This window comes from Somniosus microcephalus, chromosome 5 (genome assembly GCF_052327205.1).
Source record: "Somniosus microcephalus isolate GS21.2 chromosome 5, FLI_Smic_1.0, whole genome shotgun sequence".
In the NCBI taxonomy this organism is placed as follows: domain Eukaryota; kingdom Metazoa; phylum Chordata; class Chondrichthyes; order Squaliformes; family Somniosidae; genus Somniosus; species Somniosus microcephalus.
This window is the reverse complement of record NC_140991.1, coordinates 25,837,207-25,855,290: the sequence shown is the minus strand read 5'-3', so window position 1 is coordinate 25,855,290 and position 18,084 is coordinate 25,837,207. Positions and strand designations below refer to the sequence as shown.

At 47.9% G+C, this 18,084-nt stretch overlaps 1 protein-coding gene across 1 annotated transcript in view; it reads left to right on the top strand.

Moving 5' to 3' along the window:
• Nucleotides 1–2,751: 2,751 nt before the first annotated feature.
• Nucleotides 2,752–18,084, top strand: part of LOC147116964 (WD repeat-containing protein 48) — a 144,462-nt gene continuing 129,129 nt past the window's right edge. The window contains exon 1 of the mRNA XM_085987467.1: nucleotides 2,752–2,840. Within this exon, the coding sequence (XP_085843593.1) occupies nucleotides 2,793–2,840 (48 nt within the window). The 5' untranslated portion in view covers nucleotides 2,752–2,792. The remainder of the gene's footprint in view (nucleotides 2,841–18,084) is intronic.

Sequence of the window (18,084 nt, the reverse complement as noted above, 5' to 3'; positions counted from 1 at the left end):
CTGACACTGTCCAGAGTCTACGAGGTGACAGTGAAAGGATGGCCAACACGGGGTGATCCTCTGTTACCGGCATTCTCGGCAAGGCGAGACCAGCTGTCCGTCTGCCATGGTACTTTGATGTACGGGACAAGAGTGATTATTCCTCCCAAGTTAAGGGAAAGAGTTTTAAAAGAACTACATGAAGGTCATCTGGGGGGAGTTAAAATGAAAAGTCTTGCTAGGGCTTACGTATGGTGGCCGGGTATTGACCAACAGATTGAGGAGTTAACGAAAAGCTGCGCTGGGTGTCAAAAAGTGCAAAATGCACCTCCGATGGCACCGCTACACCCATGGGAATGGCCTTCAGCCCCATGGCAACGCATACGCATTGACTTTGCTGGTCCATTCATGGACTCCATGTTCCTAATCGCGGTGGACGCACATTCCAAATGGCCAGAAGTCATCAAGATGAATACCACTACTTCAGAAAAGACAATTGCGGTGTTAAGAACAATATTCGCAAGGAACGGATTGCCAGAACAGATCTGTTCGGACAACGGACCACAGTTTGTATCGGAAGAATTCCAACAATTCTTAAAGAAGAATGGAGTTAAACATTATACCTCTGCCCCATATCATCCGGCGACAAACGGGTTGGCTGAAAGATTTGTCCAGACATTCAAAAAGGCTATTAAGGCCATGAATGATGATCAGATTCCGCTGCAACACAAGGTCGATAAGTTCCTGATGTCATATAGAAACGCCGATCATGCCGTGACTAACCAAAGTCCTGCTATGATGTTTTATAACAGGAGGTTGCGGTCCAAGTTGGACTTGTTAAAACCAAATGTGCGGAGGGAAGTGGAAAACAAACAGTTTCGGCATATTAACAGCAAGACCACTCGAACTTTCGACGTAGGACAACCAGTGATGGCAAGGGGCTATGGAAACGACAAATGGCAGTCCGGAACAATCCGGGCCAGACAAGGACCTCTGATGTACACCGTAGATATTGGTCATAATGTGATAAGGCGTCATGCGGATCAACTGGTAGAGTCGAGAGCAAGGGTCGAACCCATGGTTGTGACAGAGACAGCTGTAGAAGACGTTCATGAACCTGAAGCATCTACCTCGGCCGAGAATGTATTTAATGATGATGACACCCAATACATTGGCAACCAACTAGAGGAGGCACCTCAACAACAAGAATCAGAGACCACTGAAAGGCGTTATCCAAGTCGAATCAGAAAGCCTCCTGAGAGACTGAACCTTTGAACTGTTATACCTGAAGTTATATATGTATATATGTTATGTTTATTTGGGGATATGACTGTTAAGCTAAAAAGGGAGGATTGTGGTGTATGTAACCTGTTCCACCTTAAGAGAACTTAAGCCTGGTCCACCTTAAGAAAGGTACTACTTTCTTTACGATAGCAAAATACTGCAGATGTTGGAAATCCGAAATAACAACAGAAAATGCTGGAAAAACTCAGCAAGTCAGGCAACATCCGTGGAGAGAAATTTGAGTTGACGTTTCGGGTTTGACCCTTCTTCAAAACTGGAGAGAAAAGGAACTAGATCGAAGGCAGGGCTGCGATCGGACAAAAGAATAAAAGAACCAAAAGAAGTAAAAGAGATTAGAAGCTGGACGAGATGGTAATAGGCTGTGATTAGGTGTAAAGTGTACTGGCAGGGCAAAAGATAGCTGCCAGGTGTGAGAGAGAAACAAAAGGGAAGGGGGGGGGGGAAAGGAAAGGAGTGGAAAAATATAAGTGAAAATGAAATAGGGGCCGAGGTTATGATCTGAAATTGTTGAACTCGATATTGAGACCGGAAGGCTGCAGAGTGCCTAATCGGAAGATGAGGTGCTGTTCCTCTTCCGATTAGGCACTCTGCAGCCTTCCGGTCTCAATATCGAGTTCAACAATTTCAGATCATAACCTCGGCCCCTATTTCATTTTCACTTATATTTTTCCACTCCTTTCCTTTCCCCCCCCCCTTCCCTTTTGTTTCTCTCTCACACCTGGCAGCTATCTTTTGCCCTGCCAGTACACTTTACACCTAATCACAGCCTATTACCATCTCGTCCAGCTTCTAATCTCTTTTACTTCTTTTGGTTCTTTTATTCTTTTGTCCGATCGCAGCCCTGCCTTCGATCTAGTTCCTTTTCTCTCCAGTTTTGAAGAAGGGTCAAACCCGAAACGTCAACTCAAATTTCTCTCCACGGATGTTGCCTGACTTGCTGAGTTTTTCCAGCATTTTCTGTTACTACTTTCTTTAGCTGCTGTATACGTAATACCGGTGGTGACCACACCGGTATATAAGCACAGTGTAATAATATTGTATTCAGTATAGTCCGACCTCCAACCAGTAAAGACCTGTTGAATTTACTCTTGTGGTCTGTGTAGTAATTCTCACTATAACACACAGACTTAACAAAGATGCTCCTTAAAACCTACCTCTTTGACCAAGCTTTTGGTCACCTGCCCTAATTTCTCCTTATGTGGCTCAGTGTCAAATTTTTTGTCTTAAAATACTCCTGTGCAGCACCTTGGGACGTTTTAGTACGTTAAAGGCGCTATATAAATACAAGCTGTTGTTGTTGTGAGGCCAGTTTCTGCGGGCTATAAGTGGGAGGTCACGTGGTACAAGGGGCTGGTTCAGCACGCGCTGGGGTTGAGGAGGCGGGGCTTCCAGCTGTCCATCTGCTGACCCCGCCCTCCTCCCTCACCTGTTCCTCTGATTGGTGCATTGGCGCCACCCTACCGGCCTCTGTCGTCACAGGAAATGACGTCACGCTGTCAACATGCAAAATGGCGGCTCATCATCGGCAGAACACCGCGGCGCGAAGGAAAGTTCAGGTGAGGATCCGCCGCCTGCACCCGGCCGGCCGCTCCCTCCCTCCCGGGTTGGATCCCTTTCTCCTCCCCGCTTCCAACCTCTGGTGGCCGCGGCCCCGGCTCCGCCCGTCCTCTCTTTCCCCCCCCCCGGGGCCTCTTTGCAGCCTGTTTAAATTCAGCGCCTGCATTCACACACTCACACATATACAAACACACACCGTGTTGCCGCTGCTGCAGGTGAGAGCGGCCCGGGGTGGTGGGTGCTCATCTCTTTACATATTTTTATATTTAATTTTTCAATAAACAAAGCGTTTTATTTAAAATCTCCTTCTCGCAAAACCATCTCTAATTCCCCTTACTGTTTGCAATCCGCGGTTCACCTGTTTCAGCGCTTGCCACATTTTCTAATCAGTTGATTTAGATTGCAGCTTTGCAAAGTATGATAGCGTCTTCTTGCGATCTTCAAATTTGTGCGGCAGGAACTATGAGCCGTGTTTGCGCATTTTGAGGCATTGTTCGGTTTGTCTAATGGTGTTGGGGAAGTGGTGAAGAAGGGTGGGAGGGGGGCTCGTGTGGAGCATAAAGAAAGACAACAGTGCCTTTACACGACCATCGGACGTCTCAAAGCGCTTTACAGCCAGTGAAGTACTTTTTTTGAAGTGGAGTCACTGTTCTACTGTGGGAAACGCGGTAGCCAATTTACGCACAGCAAGATCCTACAAACAGCCATGTGATAATGACCAGATAATCTGTTTTTATTATGTTGGTTGAGGGATAAGTATTGGCCAGGACACCGGGGAGAACTCCCCTGCATAAACATCGGCATGGACCAGTTGGGCCGCATGTCTGCTGTAAATTCTATGCAGCGTTGTATATGGCAATATACTTGTGTGGTGCATGTAATTCATCGCCTCAAGTTGCTCACACCAGTAGCCCCACCAGCAACAGTCCTGGAGTCTTTACTTCACGCTGATGTTCTGCTCAAAATGCCCTCTGTTTTCAGTTAAGTGGCCATGTTATGAAAGTTTTACATGCCTAACATTGCCGAGGCATAGAATACAAGAGCAGGGATGCTTGAACTGTGTAAAACACTAGTTAGGCCACAGCTACAGTACTGCGTGCAGTTCTGGTCACCACTTTACTGGAAAGATGTGATCGCACGAGAGAGGGTACAGAGGAGATTTACGAGGACGTTGCCAGGACTGGAGAAGTTTTGCTATGAGGAAAGATTGGATAGGTTGGGATTGTTTGCTTTGGAGCAGAGGAGACTGAGGGGAGACCTAATTGAGGTGTATAAAATTTTGAGGGGCCTAGATAGAGTGGATAGGAAGGACCCAGAGGGGTCAGTAACCAGGGGGTATAGATTTGAAGTAATTAGTAGAAGGATTAGAGGGGAGTTGAGAATTTTTTTCACCCGGAGGGTGGTGGGGGTCTGGAACTCACTCCCTGAAAGGGTGGTAGAGGCAGAAACCCTCATCACATTTAAAAAGTACTTGGATATGCACTTGAAGTGCCGTAACCTACAAGGCATAGCTATTTGTCGGCAGCACAAGACACGATGGGCCGAATGGCCTCTTTCTGTGCCGTAAGTTTATATGATTCGTATGAATCTATTATTCTGTGATTCTAATGACACCTTGCATTGATGCATTATTTTTGGTATTGTATTTCATAAGATCTAAAAGCCGCTCTTAATAAAAAAAATAAAAATTTTTTTTTTTAAAAAGGCAGAAGAATATGTGAAATGCTTGAATAACCCAGTGGCTTAATATAATGTGCATTCACAAACGTTGGCTTTGGTCAACCTTTATGCAGAGGGTTGTTGGCACATATGTCACAAGAAGTGGCTGAAACAGTGACCATTGCATCTTTTAAGGGAAATTTGTACAAATCCTTGAAACAGAGTAAGATACATGGCGATGGGGAGAGAGTGGTATACTGATTAGTTTGAAATTGCTCTTGCAAAGAGCCAGAACAGACTTGATGGGCTATATGGCCTCCCCCTGTGCTGTCAAACTCTGTGGTCTTTTCCAGCCGCAAGATATAAAGTTTGTACAATGACATCTGGGTGAATGGTCTTCTGAGACTGACCTCAATAAACCAAGTGTAGGGACTAACATTATGATTTGCTTTTCTGTCCACTTAACCGATGATGTATAAAAATAATAGTTATTTTGTGGTGAGTTATCGGCTGCACAAAATTGTGTGGGTTCCGGTGACATTCACAAGTCCTTGAGCTCCTGTCAAGTGGTTTGTGATTTTTATCTGTACCTACTGATTTCTGTTATAATCCAGCAAGCTGCTTAGCTGGTCAGTGTTCCACCTTCAGAAAATTCATTGAATACTAAAACAAGGAAGTCAAGCTAAACCTTTACAAATCTCTGGTTAGGCCTCCGCTGGAGTATGCTGTCCAATTCCAGGCACCACACTCAGGAGAATGTCAAGGCCTTGGAGAGGGTACTAAGGAGGTTTACCAGGATGATACCAGGGATGAGGGATTTCAGTTATGTGGCGAGATTGGACAAGCTGGAGAGAGTGCAGCAAAGATTCACCAGGCTGATACCTGGGATGGCAGGAATGACGTATGAGGAGAGATTGGGTCGATTGGGCTTGTACTCGCTGGAGTTTAGAAGAATGAGAGGTGATCTCATTGAAACTTATAAAATTCTAACAGGACTAGACAGACTAGATGCAGGAAGGATGTTCCCGATGGTCGGGGAGTCCAGAACCAGGGATCACAGTCTAAGGATAAGGGGTAAGCCATTTAGGACAGAGATGAGGAGGAATTACTTCACCCAGAGAGTGGTGAACCTGTGGAATTCTGTACCACAGAAGGCAGTTGAGGCCAATTCATTAAATATATTCAAGAAGGAGTTAGATATATTTCTTAAGGCTAAAGGGATCAAGGGATATGGGGAGAAGGCAGGGACAGGGTACTGAATTTGGATGATCAGCCATGATCGCATTGAATGGCGGAGCAGGCTCGAGGGGCCGAATGGCCTACTCCTGCTCCTATCTTCTATGTTTCTATGTTCCCCTTAGAGCAGAGAAGATTAAGGGGAGACCTAATAGAGGTAATCAAAATTATGAGGGGTTTTGATAATGTAAGTAGGGAGAAACTGTTTCCTTTGGCAAGTGGGTCGGTAACCAGCGGTCATAGATTAAAAATAATTGGCAAAAGAGCTCGAGGGAAAATGAGAAATCTTTTCACACAGAGGGTTGTAAAGATTTGTAACGCACTAGGGTGGTGGAATCAGATTCCATAGGAACTTTCAAAAGGCAATTGGACATGTACTTGAAGAGGACAAATTTGCTGGATTATGGGGAAAGAGCAGGGGATGTGGGACTAAATTGGACGGCTCTTTCCAAGAGCCGGCACAGGCACAATGGGCCGAATGGCCTCCTTCTGTGCTGTAAGATTCTATGATTCTGTGCTATAAGACCATAACTAGAGCTTGAACTATCATTTTTTATGCATGCTGACAAAACTATGGCTCTCATTACGTACCCGTTTGTGACCTGCTTTTTTAGCCGTCTGCCCCCGTATTTTAACGTGCCAAGGTTTTGGTACCGCTGTCATATCTGAAACTCTTTTTGACTCACAGTTTGCTGTAGCAAAATTTGCATCAATTGTTATAGTGACAAATACTGTACATCACTACAGCAAACAGCCTTGCAATACCCTACTTCCCATGACATTGTATCACCTTGTGTTGTCAGTGTGCTGCTTGTACTGCTCAGAATGCAGTACTAATAATCCAGCACACTACGGAGCTTGCAGTTTAAGAATAAGTGTTAACTGTGCCTCTACCGTATCTGCCTGGACTTGGAGGATACAATTTTTCCCAAAATGTGAAGTAAAATTGCTGTATTAATTTCCCCACAGAGACCACTTCAACTCCTTGTTACACAAGAATGCTAGCATCTGATATGGCAGTGTGAATGAAGCCCAGTTTAAAAAGCTCAAGACATAAGATAGTTCACAGATCTATCTTGGAAACATTTTACACAGTATTTAAAGAGTAGAAAAATGGAAGGACAATTTAATCAGTGCACCCAAGAACACACTTAACTCTGGGTATATTGCTATTTTTCATCTTTCTGAAGTGAAGCACAGACTTCCTTTATTTAGTTGGTTAAGGGTTTGGAAGATGTGACACTTATTGGAAAATGTGATTCAGTAATTAATTCTGTTATGGAATGGTAATCAAATTAGGATTGTGCTTTTGTATGTTTTGCTTTGAATTTGACAAAATATTGTTTTTTTTAAAAAATCACTGACTAATGTAAACTCATGTCTGGCTGTTCAACTAAATCAACATATGGTACAACCAAGCTGCTGGCTCTTCTGTTGTAAAATCTGTGTACTGACCTAGTATTATACCAAACACTGTCCCAGCTCTTCAAAGTTGTACTGCGTGATCCACAACGCGTGGGGAAATGTTGGAATGTCGTGTTATTGAGTTAGTACAGCTCTTCGATCCCAAACTGGGCTCCCAGAAAAAAACTATAATGAGGAATTGGACCAAGCTTAAAAAGCTAAACACTCTTGCTTTAAACAGCATGGAAAAGGTGTATCAGTTGTACAGGATAATCCTAAGTATTTGAGGCACATGAAAAGGGCGCTTATGTGTGCATGGAATGCGTTTTTTTTTTTGCAGTCTCTGAAGCTCTGCAGAGTCGTGGAGGAGGGAAAGAAGAAGCTGATATATTGCACGGAGGTGTTCTACAGAAACTCTGCAGCACGTCTGTAATATTTGTCGGCTAGTAACCCACCCACCCCCTGCAATTATGGAACTTCAGGTGTTACAGAAAAAAGCACGGGATGAAATGGGCTGAAATGTGATACTTATAAAAGGCATGTTAAGATAGGGTGTGGATGATAATTGTGATGCTTCTTTATTGTTGCCACTTGATTTTTTTTTCTTTTTAAATTCATTAAAACACTTTTAGCTGAAATAGATTGCTGATGTACGGATATTTTTCATATGTTCCAGTTTTAATACAAATGGTATTTGTCGTACATGTTTTATTTTTACTTAGTCCCAAATAGTTTTAAAATACCAATTGGGACAGTCAGAGTGTGAAAGGCTTAGAGGGTGCAGAATTCTTAAAGTGCATCCAGGAGAGCTTTTTGAGCCAACATGTAGAAAGTCCTACAAGAGAGGGGGCGGTACTGGACCTAATTCTGGGGAATGTAGCCGGGCAAGTGGTGGAAGTGTCAGTAGGAGAGCATTTTGGCGACAGTGACCATAATTCGGTGAGATTTAAGGTGGTCATGGAAAAAGACAAAGACGGCCCGGAAATAAGGGTTCTAAATTGGGGGAAGGCCGATTTTAATATGATAAGGCAGGATCTGGCCAAAGTGGACTGGGAGCAGCTGCTTATAGGAAAATCCACATCAAAACAGTGGGAGACTTTCAGAAGGGAAATAGAGAGAGTACAACGCCAACATGTTCCTGTAAAGGTCAAGGGTGGGACCAACAAGCAAAGGGAACCTTGGATGACAAGGGATATACAGAAATGCATTAGAAATAAGAGGGGGGCTTTTGGCAGTTACAAAAGACTAAAGACAGAAGAAGCCCTAGAGGAGTATAAAAAGTGCAGGGGCATACTTAAAAAAGAAATTAGGAGGGCGAGGAGGGGCCATGAAATAACACTGGCGAGCAAAATAAAGGAAAATCCTAAGATGTTTTATAAGTATATTAAGGGCAAGAGGATAACCAGGGAAAGGGTAGGGCCCATTAGGGACCAAAGTGGCAATCTGTGTGTAGAGCCAGAGGATGTAGGCGGGGTTTTAAATGAATTTTTTGCATCTGTGTTCACTATGGAGAAAGACGATGCAGACATAGAAATCGGGCAAGGGGACTGTGACATACTTGAACATATTAGCATCGAGAGGGAGGAGGTGCTAGCGGTTTTAGCGGGCCAAAAAGTGGATAAATCCCCAGGCCCGGACGAGATGTATCCCAGGCTGCTGTGGGAGGCAAGGGAGGACATTGCAGGGGCTCTGACACTAATTTTCAGAACCTCTCTGGCCACAGGGGATGTACCAGAGGACTGGAGAACAGCTAACGTAGTACCATTATTCAAGAAGGGTAGCAGGGATAAACCAGGGAATTACAGGCCAGTGAGTCTAACATCTGTGGTGGGGAAATTATTGGAAAAAATTCTGAGGGACAAAATTAATCTCCACTTGGAGAGGCAAGGATTAATCGGGGATAGTCAGCATGGCTTTGTCAAGGGTAAATCATGTCTAACAAATCTGATCGAATTTTTCGAGGGGGTGACTAGTGGGGTGGATGAGGGAAATGCTGTGGATGTGGTGTACATGGACTTCAGTAAAGCTTTTGACAAAGTCCCGCATAGGAGACTGGTCAAGAAGGTAAGAGCCCATGGGATCCAGGGTGCCTTGGCGCGTTGGATCCTAAACTGGCTGAGTGGCAGGAGGCAGAGGGTGATGGTCGAAGGTTGCTTTTGTGACTGGAAGCCTGTGTCCAGTGGGGTACCTCAGGGATCGGTGCTGGGTCCCTTATTGTTTGTGATCTACATAAATGATTTGGATGAAAATGTAAAAGGTATGATCAGTAAGTTCGCAGATGACACGAAAATTGGTGGGGTGGTAAATTGCGAGGAGGAAAGCCTCCGGCTACAGGACGATATAAACGGGTTGGTCAGATGGGCGGAAAAGTGGCAAATGGAATTTAACCCTGAAAAGTGCGAGGTGATGCATTTTGGACGGACAAATAAGGCAAGGGAATACACAATGAGTGGTAGGACCCTAGGAAGTACAGAGGGTCAGAGGGACCTTGGTGTACATGTACATAGATCCCTGAAGACAGCGGAACAGGTAGATAAGGTGGTTAAAAAGGCATATGGGATACTTGCCTTCATTAGCCGAGGCATAGAATATAAGAGCAGGGAGGTTATGATGGAGCTGTACAAAACGCTGGTGAGGCCACAGCTGGAGTACTGTGTGCAGTTCTGGTCGCCTCACTATAGGAAGGATGTGATTGCTTTGGAGAGGGTGCAGAGAAGATTCACCAGGATGTTACCTGGGATGGAGCGCCTCAGCTATGAAGAGAGGCTGGACAGGCTGGAGTTGTTTTCCTTGGAGCAGAGAAGGCTGAGGGGGGACCTGATTGAGGTGTACAAAATAATGAGGGGCATAGATAGGGTAGATAAAGAGGAACTTTTCCCCTTAGTAGGGGGGTCAATAACAAGGGGGCATAGATTCAGGGTAAGGGGCAGGAGATTTAGAGGGGATTTGAGGAGGAACTTTTTCACCCAGAGGGTGGTTGGAATGTGGAACTCAATGCCTGAAAGGGTGGTGGAGGCAGGAACCCTCACAACATTCAAGAAGCATTTGGATGAGCACTTGAAATGCCATTGCATACAAGGCTATGGACCAAATGCTGGAAAATGGGATTAGACTGGACAGGGATGGATGGGCGGCGCAGACACGATGGGCCGAAGGGCCTCTTTCTGTGCTGTAAAACTCTATGACTCTATGACTCTAAAATGAAGGTTGCTTGAGTCTTCCCAAGGTTTAGCTGCAGGAAGACTGGATGTCGGGGAAGCAGCTTGCCAACACAGAGCCGGTGGTGGAGTGGTAGAGATGAGTGTTATTAGCACACGTCTGGCAGCTGACCATGGATTTGGACAGTGTTGCATGGGATGGACTAGAGGTGATGGGGTGGGAGGAAGCGCCATTGTTAGAGATGCTCTAACTATAGTTAAGAGTGGAAGCAAGCAAGGACAGTCCTGTGGACCTGGACAATGGAAGAGACGTGTTGGAGGAAGATCATATCAACTGTGTCAAAAGATGCAGAGAGATGAAGGAAGACGAGAATTGATAATGCACCACGGCCATGTTCAGAGTGTTGTTCGTGACTTTGGTTCGGGCCATTTTGGTGCTTTGGGATGGGTTGGTGGGGGGAGCGGAGCTCTTGATTAGATGTATCCAAACAGGGAGCTGCAGGGGAGGTGGGCACAGATCTGGAAGGGGCCGACCTGTTCAAGGACCCTGGAGAGGAAAGGGATGTTTGGATGGCGCAGTAGTTAGTGAGGACAGGAGTTAAAAGCAAGTTTTCTTTTTGACGATGGCTGTTTTGACTGATAGGCCAGTGCCCGAGGAGACAGAACCATTTACAATAATGGCTAAAATGGTTGGTGGTGGGGGGGGGCAGGAAGGAAAGTTGGGTAATTGGGGTTTTTAGTGAAAATGGGGACAAGCAGGTAGGAGATGAGTCTCCTGAATGAGATGAGGTTGGAGGGGAGATGGGCGAGAAGTTGGAGAGATTGAGACCATCTGTTCAGCTGCTTCTTCTGCTCCCCCTTTCCTAGCCCTGAACCCACGTCTTTCTCTAGCATCTCCTAATTTTATCTTCCCACACGTGCTCCTATCTTGTCCATGACACCCACCTCCTGCTCCCTTGACCCCCTTCCCATTGTAGTCTGGCCCGCATGCTCGCTGACATTGTAAATGGTTTCCTCTCCTTGGGTACTGTTGGTCCTCCCTTTCATAACCACCATCATTACCTCTCCTCAAAACACCGACCCTGGACCCCTACTACCCATCTCCAACCTCCCTTTAAGTTCTCGAACATATCACCTCTCAAATCTGTGCCCATTTTTCCAGCAACTCAATGTTTAAATCCCTCCAATCAGGTTTCTGTTCCTGCCACAGGATCGAAACGGCCCTAATCAAAGTCGCGAATGACATCCTCTGTGACTGTGATCACCGCTGCTGCTGAGTCAAGCTACCCATCACTATGAAAGTTCTCGGCTAGTTCAGGATTGTCTGTACAGTTTTCAGCATGCCTGTTTCAATGTTAATCTTGCCTGTTGTATACCTCTAGAGCTCTGCCTAGAGTTAGCACTTTAGTGAACCATGTGCATTACTGTAGACCTCTCCAAAGCTTTTGACAGAATCTGGCACCCTAAATACTCCAAATTACCATCATATACCCTACCTCCAAACTATGTTCATGGCCTTCTACCCTCCTCTTCAAATCGCTCCACCTGTTCGGTTATTGTCTTATCCTGACTTTTCCCCCCTTTAAGCCAGGTTCCTTGTGCTTCTTTCTGCTCTCCGACTCTGTTCCTTTTACAAACCAATTATTTTTCTCGATTCAACTACCAACCCTATCCACTCTATATTCTCCAACATCATTCAGACTGCCTATCTGGATGGCAAAATTGCTAACTCTTATGCCCTCTGTGCACTTCAGAGGAACCCTGAAAATCATTTTTCTTCCGCATAAGACTGTTCCTTTGTGTCTTTCAAATCTAACCATCAGCTGCCACCCCATACTTTTGATGGCTTCGGACTAGGCCCTTTCACCTGTAGATATTCTGGGCTTCAGTGTCTCTCTAACCTGCTGCCTCATCGCTATTGCTAAGGCTGCCACCGAGAAGCTTGGTTTCCTTTTTTTTTTAAATAACAAACACTTTTTATCCTCAACAACTTTTAACTCTCTAAACCCAAGCCCCTCCAAGACTTGAATCTTGTTACAGGAAACTCTCGATTTACCGGCACCTAAATAACCGGAAATCTCTGTTAACCAGCAGAATTCAGGAGTAGGTTCAGGTAAATTTTACTTCATATTAGTGGCCGTTCCTGGATCTGTGGCTGTGTAACTGGGGTTCGTGCACTTGTTGCTAAGCAACAGGGACGCTTGGTCTGTGGCCGGAGTTCCTGCAGCTGTTGCTAAGCAACAGGGAAGCCTGGATTTGTTGCTGTGTACAGAGCTCTCGTACCTTTTAACTACACCTCTCTGTAATCTGGACTTTTTGCTAAACCGGCACCACGCCGGTCCCGTTGGTGCCGGATAATAGAGTTTCCTGTACCCACATTTGGAGAGGCTTTTTGAGCACACCTCTCACACTCTTGGCTGGGATGCATCAAAAGCTTGTTTAATGGAATATCCCACTTCAACCCCACCATCTAAATTCTCTCTGTTCTTTCTTGTATTTTTGATATACCTATCAATTCATTCAATGAAAAGCGACGAGTTAAGAAAGTAACTATAGGTTTTTATTGGCTAAATAACAGAGCCCACCCTCGTGGGTGATCGGGTCCAACAAGGAGGAATACCAGCCAGTCGACCACCTTTATACCTGGGCAAGCAGGCGGAGCCATGGGCGGAGTCAGCTGTGGTCAGCCCAGGTATAACAGCGTGACAAGAGGTGACCTGGTGTAGTGATACACTATGGTTATCACTGTTTACACTGTTGTAACGATATAAACAGTGATAACCATAGTGTAACGATAGTGAACGATAAAGGTGGTTTACCACATTCACCCCTTGTTTAAATTTGAGTCCAGCGGGGTGAAGTGTACTACCAGTTCGGGTATGTCAGTCTGTCCGGAGGCCTCGTAAGTCTTTCTGATCGGCGCGGTGGTGCAGTATCCGATGTTAATGCTGGTGTCTGCGTGGTCGGCGAAGGCTCGTGGGGTTCCGGCATGCCGTCTACCTGGGCTGGATTTGGGGGGGTGGTGGGGGGTAACGGTGGTGTCTCAGGGGTGCCCGAGGGTGCAAGGTCTCGTAAGGAGACTGTGTCCTCCCGCCCGTCTGGGTATGCCACATAGGCGTACTGGGGGTTGGCGTGCAGGAGGTCCACCCTCTCGACCGGGGGTCCGTTTTATGGGCCCTCACGTGCTTTCGCAGCAAGACGGGCCCCGGAGAAGTCAGCCATGTTGGTAGCGAGGTTCCCGTAGTCGACTTCCTGGGGAAAACAAACATTCGTTCATGGGGGGTGGCGTTAATGGCCGTGCACAGCAGTGACCGGATGGAATGCAGCGCTGCCGGGAGGACTTCCTGCCAGCGCGAGGTTGGGAGGCCCTTAGACTTTAAGGCTAAGAGAACGGCCTTCCAGACAGTCGCGTTCTCTCTTTCCACCTGGCCGTTCCCTCGGGGGTTGTAGCTGGTGGTCCTGCTTGCAGCAATACCTCTCGCTAGTAGGAACTGGCGAAGTTCCTCGCTCATGAAGGATGAGCCCCGGTCGCTATGTATGTAGTTCGGGAACCTGAACAAAGCGAAGAGGTCGTTCAGGCATTTGTTGACCGTGGTACTGGTCATGTCTGGGCAGGGGAAGGCAAAGGGGAAACGGGAGTACTCATCAATGATGTTGAGGAAGTACACATTACGGTCAGAGGACGGGAGGGGCCCCTTAAAATCGATGCTCAAGCGCTCGAAGGGGCGGGTGGCCTTGATCAGGCTTGCTCTGTCCGGCCTAAAGAAATGCGGTTTGCATTCGGCACAGGTTTGGCAGTTCCTGGTCATGGTCCTGACCTCCTCGATGGAGTAGGGCAGGTTGCGGGCCTTAATGAAGTGGTAAAGTCTGGTGACCCCGGGGTGGCAGAGGTCGTTGTGGAGGGTCTGCAGTCTATCAATTTGCGCGTTGGCGCATGTACTTCGTGATAGAGCATCTGGGGGTTCGTTCAGTTTACCAGGCTGGTACAAGATATCATAATCATAGGTGGAGAGCTCAATTCTCCACCTCAAGATCTTGTCGTTCTTGATTTTGCCCCTCAGCTTGTTATTAAACATAAAAGCGACCGAACGCTGGTCGGTGAGGAGGGTAAATCGTTTGCCTGCCAGGTAATGCCTCCAGCGTCGTACTGCCTCCACGATCGCCTGGGCCTCCTTCTCGACCGAAGAGTGTCGGATCTCAGGGCCCTGGAGGGTCCTTGAGAAATAGGCCACAGGTCTCCCCGCCTGGTTAAGGGTTGCAGCTAGGGCGAAGTCGGATGCATCGCTCTCCACTTGGAAAGGGATAGACTCATCCACCGCGTGCATTGTGGCCTTAGCAATGTCTCCCTTTATGAGGGAGAAGGCTGCGCACGCTTCTGCTGTCAGGGGGAAGGAGGTGGACTTCATGAGGGGTCTGGCTTTGTCCGCATAATTCGGCACCCATTGGGCATAGTAGGCGACGAGCCCCAGGGTTCTCTTCAGCGCCTTTGGACAGTGGGGGAGGGGAAGCTCCATGAGGGGGCGCATTCTTTCGGGGTCGGGGCCGATGACTCCGTTCTCTACTACGCAGCCGAGGATGGCAAGACGCGGGGTGTTAAACACACATTTCTCCTTATTGTAAGTGAGGTTCGGCCGTTTGGCCGTACGGAGGAATTTCTCCAGATTAACATCGTGGTCCTGCTGGTCGCGGCCGCAGATGGTGACGTTATCTAGATAAGGGAACGTGGCCTGCAGCGCGTTCTGGTCAACCATCCGGTCCATCTCCCTTTGGAAGACCGAAACCCCGTTGGTGACGCCGAAGGGAACCCTAAGGAAGTGGTAGAGGCGGCCATTCGCCTCGAAGGCGGTATACTGGCGGTCCTCAGGGCAGATAGGGAGTTGGTGATAGGCCGACTTAAGGTCGATGGTAGAGAATACCCGGTACTGTGCAATCTGATTGACCATATCAGATATGCGGGGAAGGGGGTATGCGTCCAGCTGGGTGTACCGGTTTATGGTTTGGCTGTAGTCGATGACCAGGCGGTTTTTATTGCCGGTCTTAACGACTACGACCTGGGCACGCCAGGGGCTGTTGCTCCTCTCGATGATGCCCTCCTTCAGGAGACGCTGCACCCCAGAGCTAATAAAAGCTCTGTCCCCGGCGCTGTACCGCCTGCTCTTGGTGGCGACGGGTTTACAGTCGCGGGTGAGGTTAGCGAACAGGGAGGGGGGCGGGACCTTGAGGGTGGATAGGCCGCAGGTGGTACGCGGTGGGCGGTTTAAAGGCTGCTGGTTGTCGACTGTGAGTGGGGGGAGGGGTCCACCGTATGCCAAAGTGACACTTTGAAGGTGGGATTGGAAGTCCAGCCCTAGTAGGACGGCAGCGCAGAGCTGGGGCAGGATGAGGAGTTTAAAATTTTTATACTCCGTGCCCCTAACCGACAGGGTCACAACACAGTAGCCGCTGATGTCTGTAAAGTGGGACCTCGACACCATCGAGATCCGGTTGCGCGTTGGCCGGACAGTGAGGGAGTAGTGGCTCACCGTGTCTGGATGGATGAAACTCTCCGTGCTTCCGCTGTCGAACAGGCAGGTCGTGGCGTGGCCGTTTACTTTGATGTCCATCATGGACTTGGACAGGTGATGCGGGCGAGCTTGGTCCAGTGTGACGGAGGCCAGTGTATGGCTGAGCGAGCTGCTGTAGTCTGCGGGTGAGGCGGTGGTCGGGTCTGGAGACAAGGTGGCGGTCGAGTGTGGTGGACAAGATGGCGGCGCCCACGACGTTGAATAAAATGGCGGAGAAGATGGCCGCCCCCACAACTCACATGAGGCACTGCTGGTGTCGGTGGCCTTGATCAAAGATGGCCACCCCCACGACTCGCACGAGGGGATACTGGCATCTGTGGCCTTGATGAAAGATGGCCGCCCCCACAGCTCGCATGAGGCACTGCTGGCGTCTGTGGCTCTCCCCCTGCAGGCCTTCGCGAAGTGGCCTTGTGGCAGTCGGAGCAAGTCGCGTTTCTTGCAGGGCAGCGCGTCCTCGGGTGTTTCGCCTGGCCACAGAAGAAGCAGCCGGCGGCCCGATCGCGGGGCTCCGATGTCGCAGCCGGTACCGGGGGTGGCGGTCCCGATCGGTTCTGGGACGCCGACGCTGAGGTAGGTCCCAGAGGCGGCGGTGCGAGGGGTATTGCGGCCAGGGTCGGGCCCGAGTCCCAGGGTCGCGCAGCACAGTACCTGGAGTACGCCTCGAGGTCCCGATGGGCCACTTCCAGAGAGCGAGCGAGGGCTGCAGTTGTATTCAGGTCGAGGTCCTTTGATTCGAGCAGTCTTTGCCGTGAGTAGTCGGACCGAAGGCCTTTCACGAAGGCATCGCGGATATTCCCTTCAGTATTTTCTGCAGCCGTTACAGCTTTAAAGTCACAGTCCCTGCCGAGTGTTTGTAGCGCCCGTAAAAATTCATCTACAGACTCTCCTGGCTGTTGCGAGCGGGATCTTAGGAGATGTCTGGCATACATAGAATTTACCGGGCTCCGGTACTGCTCTTTCAGCAGGTTGAGGGCGTCCTCGTATGTAGCAAGGTCCCGGATGAATGCAAATACTTTAGGGCTCACCTGGGCGGTCAGAACTCTTAGTTTGGATCCCGGAGGCACGCCGGATTCTCCCAGGTAGGATTCGAAACAGCTCAGCCAGTGTTCGAAGTCGAGGGCTGAGTTCGCTGCCTGTGGGTTTAGATCCAGGTACGGCGGTCGGAGGGCTCGCAGCCAGGCCGGCTGCTGTAGCTGGCCGTTTGGCTGGTCGTTTGGCTGCTCCGATCCACTCATTTCAAAATTTAGCCAATAAAATTGATATACCTATCAATTCATTCAATGAAAAGCGACGAGTTAAGAAAGTAACTATAGGTTTTATTGGCTAAATAACAGAGCCCACCCTCGTGGGTGATCGGGTCCAACAAGGAGGAATACCAGCCAGTCGACCACCTTTATACCTGGGCAAGCAGGCGGAGCCATGGGCAGAGTCAGCTGTGGTCAGCCCAGGTATAACAGCGTGACAAGAGGTGACCTGGTGTAGTGATACAACAGTGTAAACAGTGATAACCATAGTGTAACGATAGTGAACGATAAAGGTGGTTTACCACAATTTTATTTTATTGATGTTTACTATGATCAATTTTTCTTTGAACTTTCTTGTTTCAAATATGCACCGTTCACATTCTTCCTCTTCCCTACATCCCCACTCTATTGAAATCCCTTGCGCAGTCCCTTATTGCAACTTATTCTTTCCTAGGAGCATCTTCTCCCTGTGGCCTGCCTTCCTGCCTGAAATCTTCAGGTCTTTATAAACCCAGACCTGGCATCGCCCAGTGGTGAATTCCAGATTTATCAAGTCTTCTCTCACATCTTTCAACCTTTGCTGCTGCCCTGCACTAAGTGCATTGGTCTTTTGCTTTTTGTTTTCAATATTAAAGAATAACCTAGGATATTGAACCAAAAGTGCCCCATCTACTTTAATTTGGTTATTTTTCTTTCTGAAACTGTGTCCCGCATTATCACAACAACCACCTACCTTTATATAGCGCCTTTAACATAGTAAAGCGTCCCAAGGCGCTTCACAGGAGTATTATAAGACAAAAAATTTGACACCGAGCCACATAAGGAGAAATTAGGCCAGGTGACCAAAAGCTTGGTCAAAGAGGTAGGTTTTAAGGAGCGTCAAAGGAGGAAAGAGAGGCGGAGAGGTTTAGGCAGGGAATTCCAGAGCTTTGGGCCCAGGCAACAGAAGGCACGAGGAAAGGTTGAACATTGTAAATG